General features: G+C 42.6%; 1 protein-coding gene across 1 annotated transcript in view; it reads right to left on the bottom strand.

Moving 5' to 3' along the window:
- Positions 1–13,748, bottom strand: part of PLCXD2 (phosphatidylinositol specific phospholipase C X domain containing 2) — a 46,943-nt gene that overhangs the window by 15,317 nt on the left and 17,878 nt on the right. Inside the window, exon 2 of the mRNA XM_010985079.3 lies at positions 2,301–2,761. Within this exon, the coding sequence (XP_010983381.1) occupies positions 2,301–2,761 (461 nt within the window). The remainder of the gene's footprint in view (positions 1–2,300; positions 2,762–13,748) is intronic.

Below are 13,748 nucleotides of genomic sequence, written 5' to 3' on the forward strand. Positions count from 1 at the left end.
CCTCTGAGACCCTCTGATAACAGAGGTTCATGAATAAAGAGGAAGTGTTTTTATTAGCATAATCAATGACACTATTTGTGAAAATCACCAAAACATGTGAACAGCCCTGGGCGAGCCCTGCATGCTGTGGGAACGCTGGAGAGCCCCACTCCTGTGATTCAGTCCTGGCCCTGGAGGCTCACTGACAATGTTCCCTTGCAAGTTGCGTAATTGCTCCCTGCCTCAGTTTTCTCACTTGTAAAATGAGGATGATAATGAAATACCTACGTCGTAATGTTGCTGAGAAGATTAAATGAATTCCAGTACTTTGTACATTGCAAAGGCTTAGTAAATGTTATTATTCTTGTTATTACCAGTATTTAATATCGTAAGAGATTTCACTGGGGAAAAAAAATCTCTCCAAATTAGACCCAGGAGTCTGCACAGATATAAATTTAGGTTTAGGGGAGAGGTGTGATAAATATCTGGCAAAATAGTAGTGACGGAATACAGCTTAGATCAACCTTACCAGATGCTAAGCGTTAACTCATTAGTCTCAGTGCAGTCAGACCTTTAGCACGTTTCCGGGCGTGGGAAGCCACCTGGCTTCCCGGCACTCAGGCCAAGGCCGGGAAACACCCTTAAATCCTCCCAGTCGCAACAGTTGGGAAACCCTGTTAGCTCCTCCTTCTGACAGATTCAAAATCCGGCCACTTCCCACTGAGGGTCTCCTCCCTGGCTTCCCTCCTTCCCCAGCTGTCTCTGCTCCAGATTTCTTCCCAGCAGTCAAAGGGATACCATCAAAGCCCAAGTCAGCTCACAGCACCCTGTGCTCAGAGCCCTCCTCACTCGAGTAAAAGCCGAGTCCTCAGCGTGCCCTCAAGGCCCCACGATCACCCATCATCCCTGCCCAGCCTCCTCCGCTGGTCTGCGCTCCAGACCCACGGCCGGCCCCGCTTTCCCTCAAAGATGGCACGTACCCTCCTGCGTCGGGGCTCTGCACTGGCTGCTTCCTCTGCTGGGAAAGCTCTTCCCTCAACAGGTTAACTCCCTCCAATGAGGGCTACCCTGATCAACCTATTTAAAACTGTGACCAATCCTCCAGCCCACAGAACCCTGACCATGCTTGGCTCTCTTTTCCCATCACTCTTATTACTTCCTAACATTATATAAAGTATATTTATCATGTTTATTATCTATGACCTACCTCCCTTCACCGCAATGAAATCTCCATAAGGCAAGGATCTTTGTTTCATTTACTGATTTATCCCAAAGGCTTAGAATGGTGCTTGGCACCTACTTGGTATTCAACATATATTTGCAGATGAATCATCTTTAATTGATTTCTAATGAAAAGTTATTTCCTTAGTTCAAAATAACTGCCTTTTTAAGATGTTTTGGCTAATGCACTTATGTGTAAGGGAGCAACTGTGAATGAAAGGTACTTGCTTTAAAAAAAATGTTTTTTTAAATGGAAGTACTGGGGATTGAACCCAGGACTTTGTGCAGGCTAAGCATGAGCTTTACCACTGAGCTGTACCAGACCCCACCTTTTTTTTTTTATTTTCCTTTTTTAAAGAGAGTATATATCAGAGCCTGACCATTCCTGAAGCTCTCCTCTCGCACTATCCATCATCCTCTGGGACCACAGCAGAATATATCCGAGGCCCACACTCTTTTTTCCAGAGTCTGTCCTTCACGGGTCAAAGTTAGGGCCCTTCTCGACCTGGGGGTGCTCTGCCAGCCTTCATCCCTTTGTGGGCTCTTCCTTCCTTAACTCCGTCTCCCCCTCTGACCCAAACCCCGTGAAGACAGCCTTTTCAGTGTTAACTGTTAACACCCAAGAGGAACTACTTCACACGCCTTTGTCAGCCAATGCACTTACCTACCAACTGCTATTTGGCAGGGATGATCTGACACTGAGCTGAAGGCAGGATGGAATAGACTATCCCTAAGGGGAACTATGAGGGTGAAAATGGACTCACTTGGAGATGGGTGGTAATGGTAATGGCCAACTGGTCCTATTTCACAACTGTGCCTTGGGCTGGTTCTGGCCAGGCCATCCAGCATCAACTGAGATGCTCAACAGGTTGCCCAACGAGTTATGAATATTTGGCAGGTGTTAATCCCAGTTCAACGGTGCCCAGGGGAGCCCTTGATGCTGTCCTAGAGCCCAGGAACCAATGCACAGATCTTCGTTATACCAAACAATCTATGCCTTCTAGCCCAAGAGCCCTGGAGGGAGCTGTCTTAGAGCCAGTGACAAGAAAGAGAGAGAGTTACGTTCTTGCCCTTGGAAGCTCTTCTCTGTCCCCGCCTACCTGGCACTTCTTCTCCCACAGCGTCTGCAGCTTCATATTCTCCACACTGCAGGCTGAGCACAGCTTGTTCCCAAAGGCCTCCTGGATCCGGAGAATCAGGCGTTTGTGATGGGCCTCATCCATGGCGTAGAAGTGGTTGAAATCCAGGAAGACAATCTCTCGGGGGTGCTGCATGAGGAACGAGTCAATCTCCATCAGCCCATCCCAGACCCTGATGCCAAAAAGCCCATGAATGAAGTAGATTTCCTGGTCGGCATCCCCCGGCTTGGAAGACACACGCAGGTCGAAGTAGCGGATCCCAGCTTCCAGCTGTTCTCGGAAGCTCAGGTTCTGAGTCACAGACCACTTCTTCATGAGCTTCTTCACCAAGGAGATCCTGGCGAGGCGTTTGACGGCAGGGGTTTGGTCGGGCCCCACGGGGGACTTTTCATCTACCCAGTAGCTGAAGGAATCATGGGAGCCTGCACAAACCAATACACGGGAAAAAAGCAGCTGAGCCTGGAGCTGGGAAGGGTAAGCCGGTTGATCAGAAAACCACAAGAATTAAGAGCCAAACACACGCACAGAATGTAGTAAACGAATACTTGTAAGACTCTTCAAGCTTGCTGGGAATGAAATACACACAAATAAAAGGAACGCAGTCTCATTAGCAGCTTGTTTAGCCCGGGGTAAAACCATAATTTCATACATTGCTAGTGTAAGGTAAATTAATAAATGCCCTTTTGGGAAAGCTATTTAAAAATGTGTTTGGAAAGAGGAGCTTTAAAATATTCATGTCATTTGATCAAGTAATTTTGTTTCAGGAAAGCTATTCTAAAGAGCTACACTAATGTTTGGAAGAACAAAGATGTGTGCTGAAGACTATTTGTAATAGAGACAAACCAGAGGCTGCTGAGGTGATTCTCACAGAAAAATGCTCACCGGTGGTGCAGGGGCTGTCTTCACGCAGGTGCTGACACAGAAGGTGGGGAACTGCTGAGCCCACCTCAGCAGTGCTGGGGCAGGCATTTAAATTCCAGGAAAGAATTTTATGCTTCTGTACACAACATTTTCCTTTTATGCTTTTGTATATACTATTTTCCTATTGTAAAAATAAGTCAGTAGGAATGGTTTCTTGGCAGATAAGAGAAACATTTTGAAGAGCTCAACATGGGTAAGTTAGATGTCCCTCTTTCTGAACTCATCTCTTAATAGCCCATATCTGCTATTCAATAATCAAATGCACGTTCTATTTCTCTGCCTTAAAGAGGGTAAGAATCCTCCCAGAGACTGAGATGATCTTACTGATGTAAAGTCTAAGTGACCACGAGAGGCACATTTCTAACTATAGAGAGAAAATACTTCAGTAGTAAGAAGGTAAAAATTAACTCGAACAAATGCCTTTCATTGTGTCATTGGTTTCTATCGAATGTCAGCCATTATTATTTGGTTGGCTTGGTGACTGGCCCTGACCCCGGGGGCTCCATACAGGTGGCTGCACTTTGCCAGCAAAATCTAGGAGGAAACTGCCTTTGTTCTGACACTGCCAACCTTGTTCTTAACTACTGCTGCCCACACTAGAGCCAAAATTCTCATGTTCATATAGAATATTCTTGACTGTCACCAGTTATCATTTTTACTAAATTTTAGAGTAGGTGTTTCATACACAATACAGGATTTTATACAACTCTACTACTTTAGGTTTTATTATTTCCATTTACTTGGAAATAAATCATTCTGGGATGGCTCTACTGTGTTATCTTCTCAGAAATAAAGCAAAAAAAAGAAAAAATGGTGACAAGCGATGCTTTATTTTTATGTAGTCTTTAGAACATGGAGGGTATTCCATAACTATTAAGAAAAAGCGTATTTATTAATCCTTAGGCAAAGTGAATTTTTCAAGCAAGAAAATTACTAGCACATTTCAGGTTAAAAAAAAATTGCTGTTACTAATAGAAACGTGGAGCAAGTCCCCTTGGATTTCCCATACTGGTTGTCTCTGTTAACGAGACTCACTGGATACACGCTGAACGCTCTGCTTCCCTGGACTGCACAGAAATAGGAGATCTTTATACCTCCTCATTGAGAGATTTATTATGAATACATTATGTATAGATGGAGAACAGCCAGTTCTCTCTTCTTTTTAGATTTTATCAGCAGCCCAGCTGTTTGGGCTTGAGTGTGTAATATTGGGCGAGGCGTGCGTTGAACTTGATTCTTCCCTGGGAATCAGGGCATAGCCATTACCCAAGCATGGAGGAGAGGCAAATCCCCTCTGGGATTCTCTTGTTGGTGCTGAGCCCAGTTTCATGTCCAGAGGGAGATGTGCTAACAACCTCTAAGGCTTTTCTCTGCATCTGAGGATTGTGCAGCAGTGAGACAGTGCTGGGGCCCAAGGGACCATTTCTGAATACACAGGGACACACGTGGTACCCAGCCCATTCCATGGATGAGGGAAGGTGTGCACATCCCCTGGGAACACAGAGTCTCTCTTCATCTCTTTGCTCCCGTTTCCATTCTGACCTCCAATGCCCAGAACTGCCCACTTTCCTCCCCTTGACAGGAAAGGACAGGACACTGGAGCAGATCGCTTGCTGACTGTTTTATAGCAGTTGCCCTACCTAAAACTACAGCCATCAAAGCCAGCAATCATTCATTAACCGCTATCAATATTTTTGCCTTTGTACTTTTTTTTTCCCCAGGAAGTTTTTGGCCTCATTCACATAGAGTGAGAAAAATAACATTAAATTTCTTAAGTGCATTTGACTACTTATTTCTCCAAAAACGAGACAAAAATGTCTCCCATCCCCACACATAGAGTATTTACAAGTTATACAATGTGCAAATAGTACTTATAAAAAGAAAATCTTAGTATTTTACCCCCTAGATTTATAATCAGTTTCCTCTTCTTCCTATACCTGAAAGAAGGTATTTTACTCTTCAAAGTCTTCAAGGCTTCTCCTCCTCCTCTGCCCTGGGATGTATGGACTAAATTCATGCCAGGAATTTCCCCCGGAAGAGGTGGAAGACCCTGCTCTACTGGTCTTCACCTTGTTCGGTCTTCACCTTGTTCTCTAAGAGGAGTGCTGTGCAGGGTTGGGAGGGATAGCAGCTCCCATGAGTTCTGGCTTGTTTTATGATAAGGTCAGAAACCAGTGCAGGACCTCATCCCACTGTGACTTCTGCCATGGGAAGTGTTTTTGACGCCACTCCCTGGCAGTGCCTAGGCATCTCCACTCATCCCTTTCTGTGCTCCTTTCTCTCTGTCTAAACTAGGTTTAAGTGGTCCTCCTTATCATAAGAACAAAGCAAGCGCTTTCCATCACGTCTTACCCCTTGAAGCCACTGTCTTCTCTTTCTTCCTCCCTCTTGCAACAGAGGCCAGTCCTGCGGCCTCTGTCTCCCCTGATCTCCCTCCTTCCCGCTTGAGGCCATCTTCTTTCCCTCTATTGCTATTCTTGATCCGTATAACCTTGGAATCAACGACTCCAAATGGCTTTATTATTCTTGGTTTCTCTGAGGGTTTGCTAAGTCAGCTGTTTTCTGGAAACTTCCATTCCCTTGTGATCCATGACGCATACTTCTAGGTGTTCCTATCGGTCTGTTACCACTCTCCTTTGGCCTCCTTTGCTGGCTCCTCTTCCTCCTTCTTGTCCCCCAGTTTAAATGTTTTCCAACAGTCTTTATTAAACACCCTCAGAGATTTCATCCACTTCCCATTTTTTTTTTTTTTTGACCACAGCACCATTATGCAGACACCAAAAGTTTCATTTCTAAGAGGGGAGGGTATATAGCTCAGTGGTAAAGCGCATGCTTAGCATGCACAAGGTCATGGGTTTGATCCCCAGTACCTCCATTAAATTAATAATAATAATAATAATAATAATAATAATAATAATAATAAATAAACCTAATTACCTCTCCCCCCCAAAAAAACCAAAGCAAAACAAAAGTTTCATTTCTAGCCCAGACTCTCCTGAGTTCGAAATTTAAAGTTTCTGACTTCCTGCTGTGTTTCCACCCTGCCTGCCTGCTCACAAGACAAAACACAGATTTTCGAAGTCCAGCAACTTACGCTGTCCCTATCACCCTCGCAAAGTGCCTCTTCTGGATTTCTACCAACAGTTCACTCAGTTACTCAGACTTAAAACCTTGGATTCTATTTAAATCCTTCCCTGCCCCTTGCCCCCTTCATCCAACCAGCTACCAAAACTTTGCATTTGAGTTTTACAACAGCCGTGAAACATGACTCTTCCTTTAACCTTCAACTGCCACCCTCTTTTTACCTGTTCTAAAATCCGGACCAAAAGAACCCTAACTTGTCCTTTCAGTCCAGTCTGTCTTCAATTTGCTGACATTCAAAAATCAACCACCTCAAGATACAGTGCTGATCATGTCATTTCCCTCCTCCTTCCCAATCAGGTTCAAACTCTGGACACTGGTGTTTAGGACTCTCTTCAGTATGACTCCAATGCTTTATTTCAGCCTCATCTCTCACCAGGCCTTTACATGCACCTGGTGTCTGCTGGTGTGCAATACACGTGCATTGCAGGCGTTCCCCCTCCTGGACTCTATGCACTTTCTTTTGCTGACAGCTTCCGTAAACTATTCTCTCACCCCAACTCTGTCTACCAACATTTATAACTCATCAGGCAAGCTGCTTACACTATGTGTCAGTTTCTTCATCTGTAAAATGGGCATGATAGTATCAATTGTCGCACAAATTGTGAATATTGGAATGTATGAAAAGTGGTTGGAACAATGCTGATACACAGTATATGCTAACTATTGTTATTATTAGTTTTTCTCTGTTAGCTAGAAACTAGAAGGAGGAGGGGTGATTAATTGAAATTCCTTATCTTAAATACTTAGGCTCTGGAAGATTTTCTTTCCTCTATCTGAGGTACTGCTGCTCCACACCATCTTATTGGTTGACACAGAATGATAGCTTAGCCTCTACCTTATTGACAGTAGCTGCCACTCACTCTCTTGGTCACAGCCCAAGCTTTGTCATCACCCACTTCTAAAATCTCAAAATGCAGTATCCTACTTTCTGATCACAGCTTACTTGTCTTCTACCTCACTGTGACTCGACTTCTCTTTTCCCCCAGTCTGAGCGCCCAGAGTGGGCTCTACTTCATCCTTCAGCTGCAACCAAGGTTGTCAGCTGCCACTTTTACCTGCAGAATTGTTAATTACAACCCTCTGAAAGCTGTAAGATCACTGTCCAGGCATATCGTCTGTCTGTACATGCAGGTCATGTGCACAGCCCCAAAATGCACATGGAAATATTAACACGATATTTTTAACAAACTTTTTGACTAACAACAAATGTTCTGCTTCTCTTCTCTATTATTTCTCATTTATAGAATGGACTAAATAAGGTTTTAGAAAATAATAGGCATCAAATATTGGGTAGCTACTCTCAGACTTTACTGGGTAGGGAATTTTGTTGTCATCTCAAGAATATTCCACACAGAGCCGGAAATACGGAAATATTCAGGCCCTTCATTAATGTTTTACACTCCATGGATTGATACCATCCCTAATTTTAGCCTTACAAAGTTGAGGCTTTTTCCTCCAATTTTTGGAAACATTTTTCGGGAATCCTTTCATTTTCACAATTACCACAAAAGGCACTAAAAATGTTGTTTCCTCTCTTTATGGACACAAAACCCTGGACAATATATGTGAAAGCACTTTGTAATCTAAAGCAGTGATTCTCAACCTTGGATGCACATCAGAATCCCCTGGGGGAGCTTTTAAAAAATATCAGTGTCCAAGATCCTACCCGAGACCCATGGAGTCAGAATCTGCCTGGGGTGGGAGTTGAGAATGGAAAACTTGAAAAGCTCCTCAGGTGTTTCCATGAGGCACCCAGTTTTGACACCCGCTGCCGTAGCTGTAAGATTTTTCTTTGCCAACAAGCTCTCTGACTTCTAACGATCAGCTTCTCTGGTTGGTCTTCTAGTACTTTAAAATCTTTAAATAATAACCTCTGGTGGCCTGCCTTTCCCATATCTGGATAGAAACTCTCTTCACCGTCCTTCCTGTTCTAGGAATCCCTCTTACCCTTTAACCAGATGAATAACCATAGCTTGTTTGTGGAGAAGAAAAATAATGGGGTGCCTTGCTTTCTTTATCATGCCTTCTAGTACATAATTAGATGAGGATATTTAAGGTAAATTAGGGCTCTTAAGAGGTGTGCTGGGTTACAAAGTTCAGAATAAAGTCACTGAGGCAGCAAAATCACAAGGAAAGAGACATTTGAATGAGAAAAGGTTAGCAAGATGTTTACCCAGTGTTAGGGTTATTTCTAAGGGACCAGGTAGGAGAAATGAGCTGGCCTTGTAAGGACCAGGGACAGCCAGTTTGCTCGTTATCTGAAACACCAGTTGCTGCTTGACTCTTTCTAAGGTTTGCAATTTGGGAATTAGGTGATCTCAAGTGAGCACACAAGAGTTTTTAGTTAAAGTACTTTCATTACCCACTTCTTGCAAATTGGAATTGGAGCCATTTTGCTGGACTCAATCAAAAAGAATTTAAAGCAAGCTTCTTAGGAACCTGGTCTCTAAATAAAACAAAAGGAATTCAAATCACATACCCTGAAATGATATATATCATCACAACACAATGGCATTTCAGATTCTGCAACAACTATACTTAGAGCCATGGAGGAAGAATGAGACAAGAGTTCAACGAAGAATATGAGAAAGAGCGAAAATCTTTGTCTCATCTCTGGGTGGCATCCGAGGAGGTGGGGATGGTGACCCCAGGACAAACAATGCCTAATTAAGAAAATCTCTTTTCCTCGCCTCCCTTAGGTACTAGTCTGCCTTTTGATGGGCCCTTTAACGTTGAAGCCCGTCAGCCCCCTCCAAGTCCATTTCCTGACGGCCACCCTCCCACCCTGTGTTTACTCACACCATTCAGGCTGTTGGTGCCTCTAGGCTATGCACTCTCAGTGGGGTGACACTGCCCCAAGGGAACAAAAATTGGTTCTTGGGGGATGAAAAAATCTTACTCTTTTAATGTATAAAGTATATAGAGAGTATCTAAACAGATACTGTATAGTATATCTGTGATAAAATTTCATTTTTGTGGGGGAGGTGAGCAGGGTAGAAATGGCTAGAAAGACTTAGTATGGCAATAAAGAAACAAAGGTTGAGAAATATCACTCTAGACTGAGCTCCCTGGCAGCCAAATGGACATCTGATTTGTCTGGGCTGGATCTCAGCCCCTGCACCTCTTTTATCCTTAATTGGCATGTCTCTCAATGCCTCCAATAACTGTTTCCCACTGGACACCATCCATAAGTTGACCCGGCATCATAAGGTTTTGTTTGCGCCCCCTGCCTCTAGACACTAATGGTTCCCAACCAACTCAGTTCTCTCTTTTCCAGTGATCCTTTAAATATTCCCACTTGGCATCTCCAGACTCATCAAACCTACCAGCCCTGAAAAACCCAGGGTTGTAGTTTACAAGATACCAGTTCAGCAAGAAGAGATTTACAAATGGTGAGCCCTGAGCCCTAACTTAATGAATCACCACAACACCGGAAAAACTAAAGGGAGGTTCCCACAGTGGTTACGAGCATGGGTTCTGGTGCCTGGCTGCCTAAATTCATAATCTTGGCTCTACTGCTTACTGGCTATGTGACTGAAATGCTGTGCCTCGGTCTCCTCGTTTGTGAAATGGGGACAACAGTACAGAAATCAATGGTTTATAGTAAAGGTTAAATGATCAACTCGAGTAAGCATTCAGAAGAGTCCCTGGCCAGCAGAATGAGCTCAAACATGTTATTATTAGTAATAGTAGTACTTTTCATTATTAAGGAATCTGTGTCATCTTCTACTTGAATGATACTACCTGAGAAAAAAATAATTCTGATTTTTAAATAATGTTGTGAAACCTCATTAAATATTTATCTTCAGGGATCTCGTGTGGCAGTTACCTGAGAAAAATGAAGTTTGCAGTTTAAAGGGATTTATTTTAGGTTACATCCAGGATCAACATCAAAAGGAATAAATTCAAATCACAGTACTATACAGGTTAAATATAAACGGGCACTAAAAGTAAAATTATAAGTGATCTCTAGTCTGCTCCTATGTCAAGAACTGAGGAATAAATAAAGTCAGTGTTTATACAATTTGAAAATATAGGAGAAAGAATCTAGGGTATTCTTGAACTTTTAATTTTTAACATCATAGAATGACATATCTTCAAGGGATTTCTAAAGAAAAATAAACACACAATCCCCCGCCCCCTCCACCACCCAGATCCAATCTGTTGCAAAAGGCAGGCTGGAGAGCAGATTTTTGGAGCATGAAAACCTATAATCCATTATTTGAAATGGAAAAACAGTCATGCTTTCCTAACCCATCAAAAAAAAACCCTACAGTTTTAATAAATATCATTAAAACACTCAAACACTCATATAACCATTCATAAAGAATCTTTCCAAATATAAAGTATTTTAAACACTGAATGCCAGTCTTTCTGAAGTTTTCTTCAGTAATCTGAAGTAATACTTCCAGAAGTTTTTCTGTATTTTCTTACACATTGAAAATATTAGTGCACAATTCTTAGAAGCTGAGCATGACCACTTTATGTCAGCCCCCCTCTCTCAACGAGCTTTATCACTTCGGTTTTTTCCTTTGCATGTATGGACTGTTCAGTCCTCTTGGGTTCACTGATTTTATTCACAGGCTCTTCACTTTCTTAGAAGACACTTCCACTCAGTAACGTGGTAAGTTGAGAGCACTAATGCGCCTACCAGGAGAGCAGTGGGGCCAGGGGTGGAACACATTATCCAGCTTCTGGCCTGGCTCCACCTGTAACTTGAATGTTTCTGCTAGCCCACACGTATGAATTCACCATAATGAGATCTTTGATTTAAGTCGTGAATTCCAGGTAAAACAAATCTTACAAGCTGTTACAGCAAATGTTTAGATAGCAAAGCTTCCTAGTGGGGATGCCTACAGAGGTGTTTGGAACCGGTGTCTCAGTTGCTAAAGCATTTATGTGCATGTCGACGAGTATATGTTGACACTAAAACTGCCCCAACTGAAATGAAACCCAGATAAAACTCTCATTCAGGAGGGAAAACAAAACAAAATAAAACAAAACAAAACATGCTTCATTTACTTAGAAAAGTGTGCTTAAAAGAATTGAAAAAATCCAGTTTCAGAGAAGAATTTTTACTAATATCAATAAAGAGATTCTGATAGACATAATCATTCTGCAAAATTTCTTTTAAAGACAATTATTGTTTTGAGCTTATTTTTTAAAAGAGCCATCTAAACTCCAGCTTTTTATTAGGACTTCATCAAAATACTTCTATCAAAATTAAGATGGGCTGGCCCACTGCAAGCTTGGTCCTCAACATACACTGAATGTGCATGCTTTTTCTGTTTAGGAATAGAGTGTTCATTTAGGACTTGCCTGTTTTAGCTCAGTTTGAACTTTAGGTCATATGATTTATAATCTCATATTCTGTCTCTGATTAATAGTCCATACCCTGTCAAGAGAGGCCAGAGTAATGCAGGCAGCTTGCAAGGAAACGAGTGCATAAAATATGGTATTGAATGTCAAATCAATTTTTCTAAATTAATGTAAAATATACATACCAAGAATATGCTGGGAAAATTAATAAGACCTTAGCTGCAAAGACTGTTGCCTGTCCAAAAACTACAACAAGAGGATACTAAAAGTGCTAAAAATCTTGCTTACACTCTATTTTAATGAAGCTAGGCCACTCCGATGACAAGAATGTGTCTGGGAGGGAACAAAGGCTCAACTAGATCCAACGACAGTCAGTGCAAACAGCAGAAGACAGAACAGTATCGGGCTTTATAAACAGAGAGAAAAGCTAAGGGTCCAAGTCAAAGAAAGAGAGTAATGTTCTCCCATCTCCTAAGGAGGAAGAGAGAACAAACCTCAAATGGAGTTGGGATCAGAAATGAGAGGCCCAGCTGAACCACAGCTCTTCCTGATTCTGTCCCCACCTCTTGGAGAGTTTTGGGGACAGCGTGGGGATGTATTAATCCATTTTAAAGGGCTGAATTGTTTTGAGAAAATAAGAGGATTTTATGCTTTGATTTACATACAGCCCAGAAGACTCTATCTTCATAGAACTTCTAAGAAATCTTTCAACAATATTTCTTAGAAAATGAGCTAAAAAAATGAGGTTTGGGCCCTCAAACACACGGTCTTACTAAAAGTGTTTGTGTTTTAATGAACCTGTGATTTTTAAGAAAAATTTTTTTCAAAAGTACTAAAAATAAGGCAATCAAAACATTCCCACTCAAAGTCATTCGATCAAAAACTCTGGATATTCTCCTAAGGTTTGGAGAGACCACTATTTAATTTTATAAATGACTAAGAACATATGTCTTAAGTTGCACATGGAGCTTCTCAGCAAGGTCGAGTTTCCAAAGAAGAGCCATTTAGGAACTGCTCACTCCCTCAGCGTCAGGGTCCACTCTCAGACTCAACCAGTGACAAGGAACATGCAGGGACCCCTCTATGGCCCTTCCAAGAGCATTGGTCCAGCTGGACTCCAGGTCCCTTACTGCTCGGCTCTGACTTCCAGAGGAAGCTGTCACCAGCTCACCTCCCTCCCCGCATCTCTCTGCCTCTTGACAGCAGCTCTGGCAGCACCATGGGCTTCCAGGGAGAGCTACGCTGAGGGGTACAGCAGCGGAGCAGTGGCTGAAGGGACCCATGAACATGGGATGTCAAAGTCGCTGGGACATCTGCCAATTTGGTGCCAGCTGATGCAGGTTTTCACCAGTGACACTTTGCAAAATGAGCAGGATGTTTAAAAAGAGAGAGAGCGCTCTCTTTAACTCACATAGTAAACTCTTTATCTTGAATATGAACACGTGATAAGGAAAAAAAAAAGTCATTTTCAGTCCATGCTACCCTCTAAGCAGAGGTCCTGGTAACTGTGGTATCTTTTGTTTGCCAAGCACAACTGAAATATTCATCTTTGGCATTAATGGCTTTTGCATACTTGCAGCAGGATTAAGCAGTGGGTGGGGGTGTGCACATTTGGAGACAGAAGCTTAGAAAAACCTAAACTGTTCTGCGGAGGAAGGGGAGGGAGGTTGGGAGCCAGGAGGGAAGGCTGAGAGAGACTGGGAAGGGGAAAGAGAGAGGGAATCCTAGGGGAAGCAGGGCTGAGGAGAGACCTGGGGCGTTTTCAAAGATATGGTACAATTTCACCTGTACATTTCTCTATAAGCCATGACATATATTTTTAGGGTTTTTTTTTTTTTTGTGGGGAGGGGCGGTAATGAGGTTTATTTATTTATTTATTAATGGAGGGACTGAGGATGGAACCCAGGCCCTCGTGCATGCTAAGCAGGCACTCCTGCACTGAGCTATACCCTCCCCCCAAGAATTCATATATTTTAAGTGACAGTGTGAAGCCATAATATTAACCTGTTGGAAGCAAACACATGT

This window comes from Camelus dromedarius, chromosome 2 (genome assembly GCF_036321535.1).
Source record: "Camelus dromedarius isolate mCamDro1 chromosome 2, mCamDro1.pat, whole genome shotgun sequence".
In the NCBI taxonomy this organism is placed as follows: Eukaryota; Metazoa; Chordata; class Mammalia; order Artiodactyla; family Camelidae; genus Camelus; species Camelus dromedarius.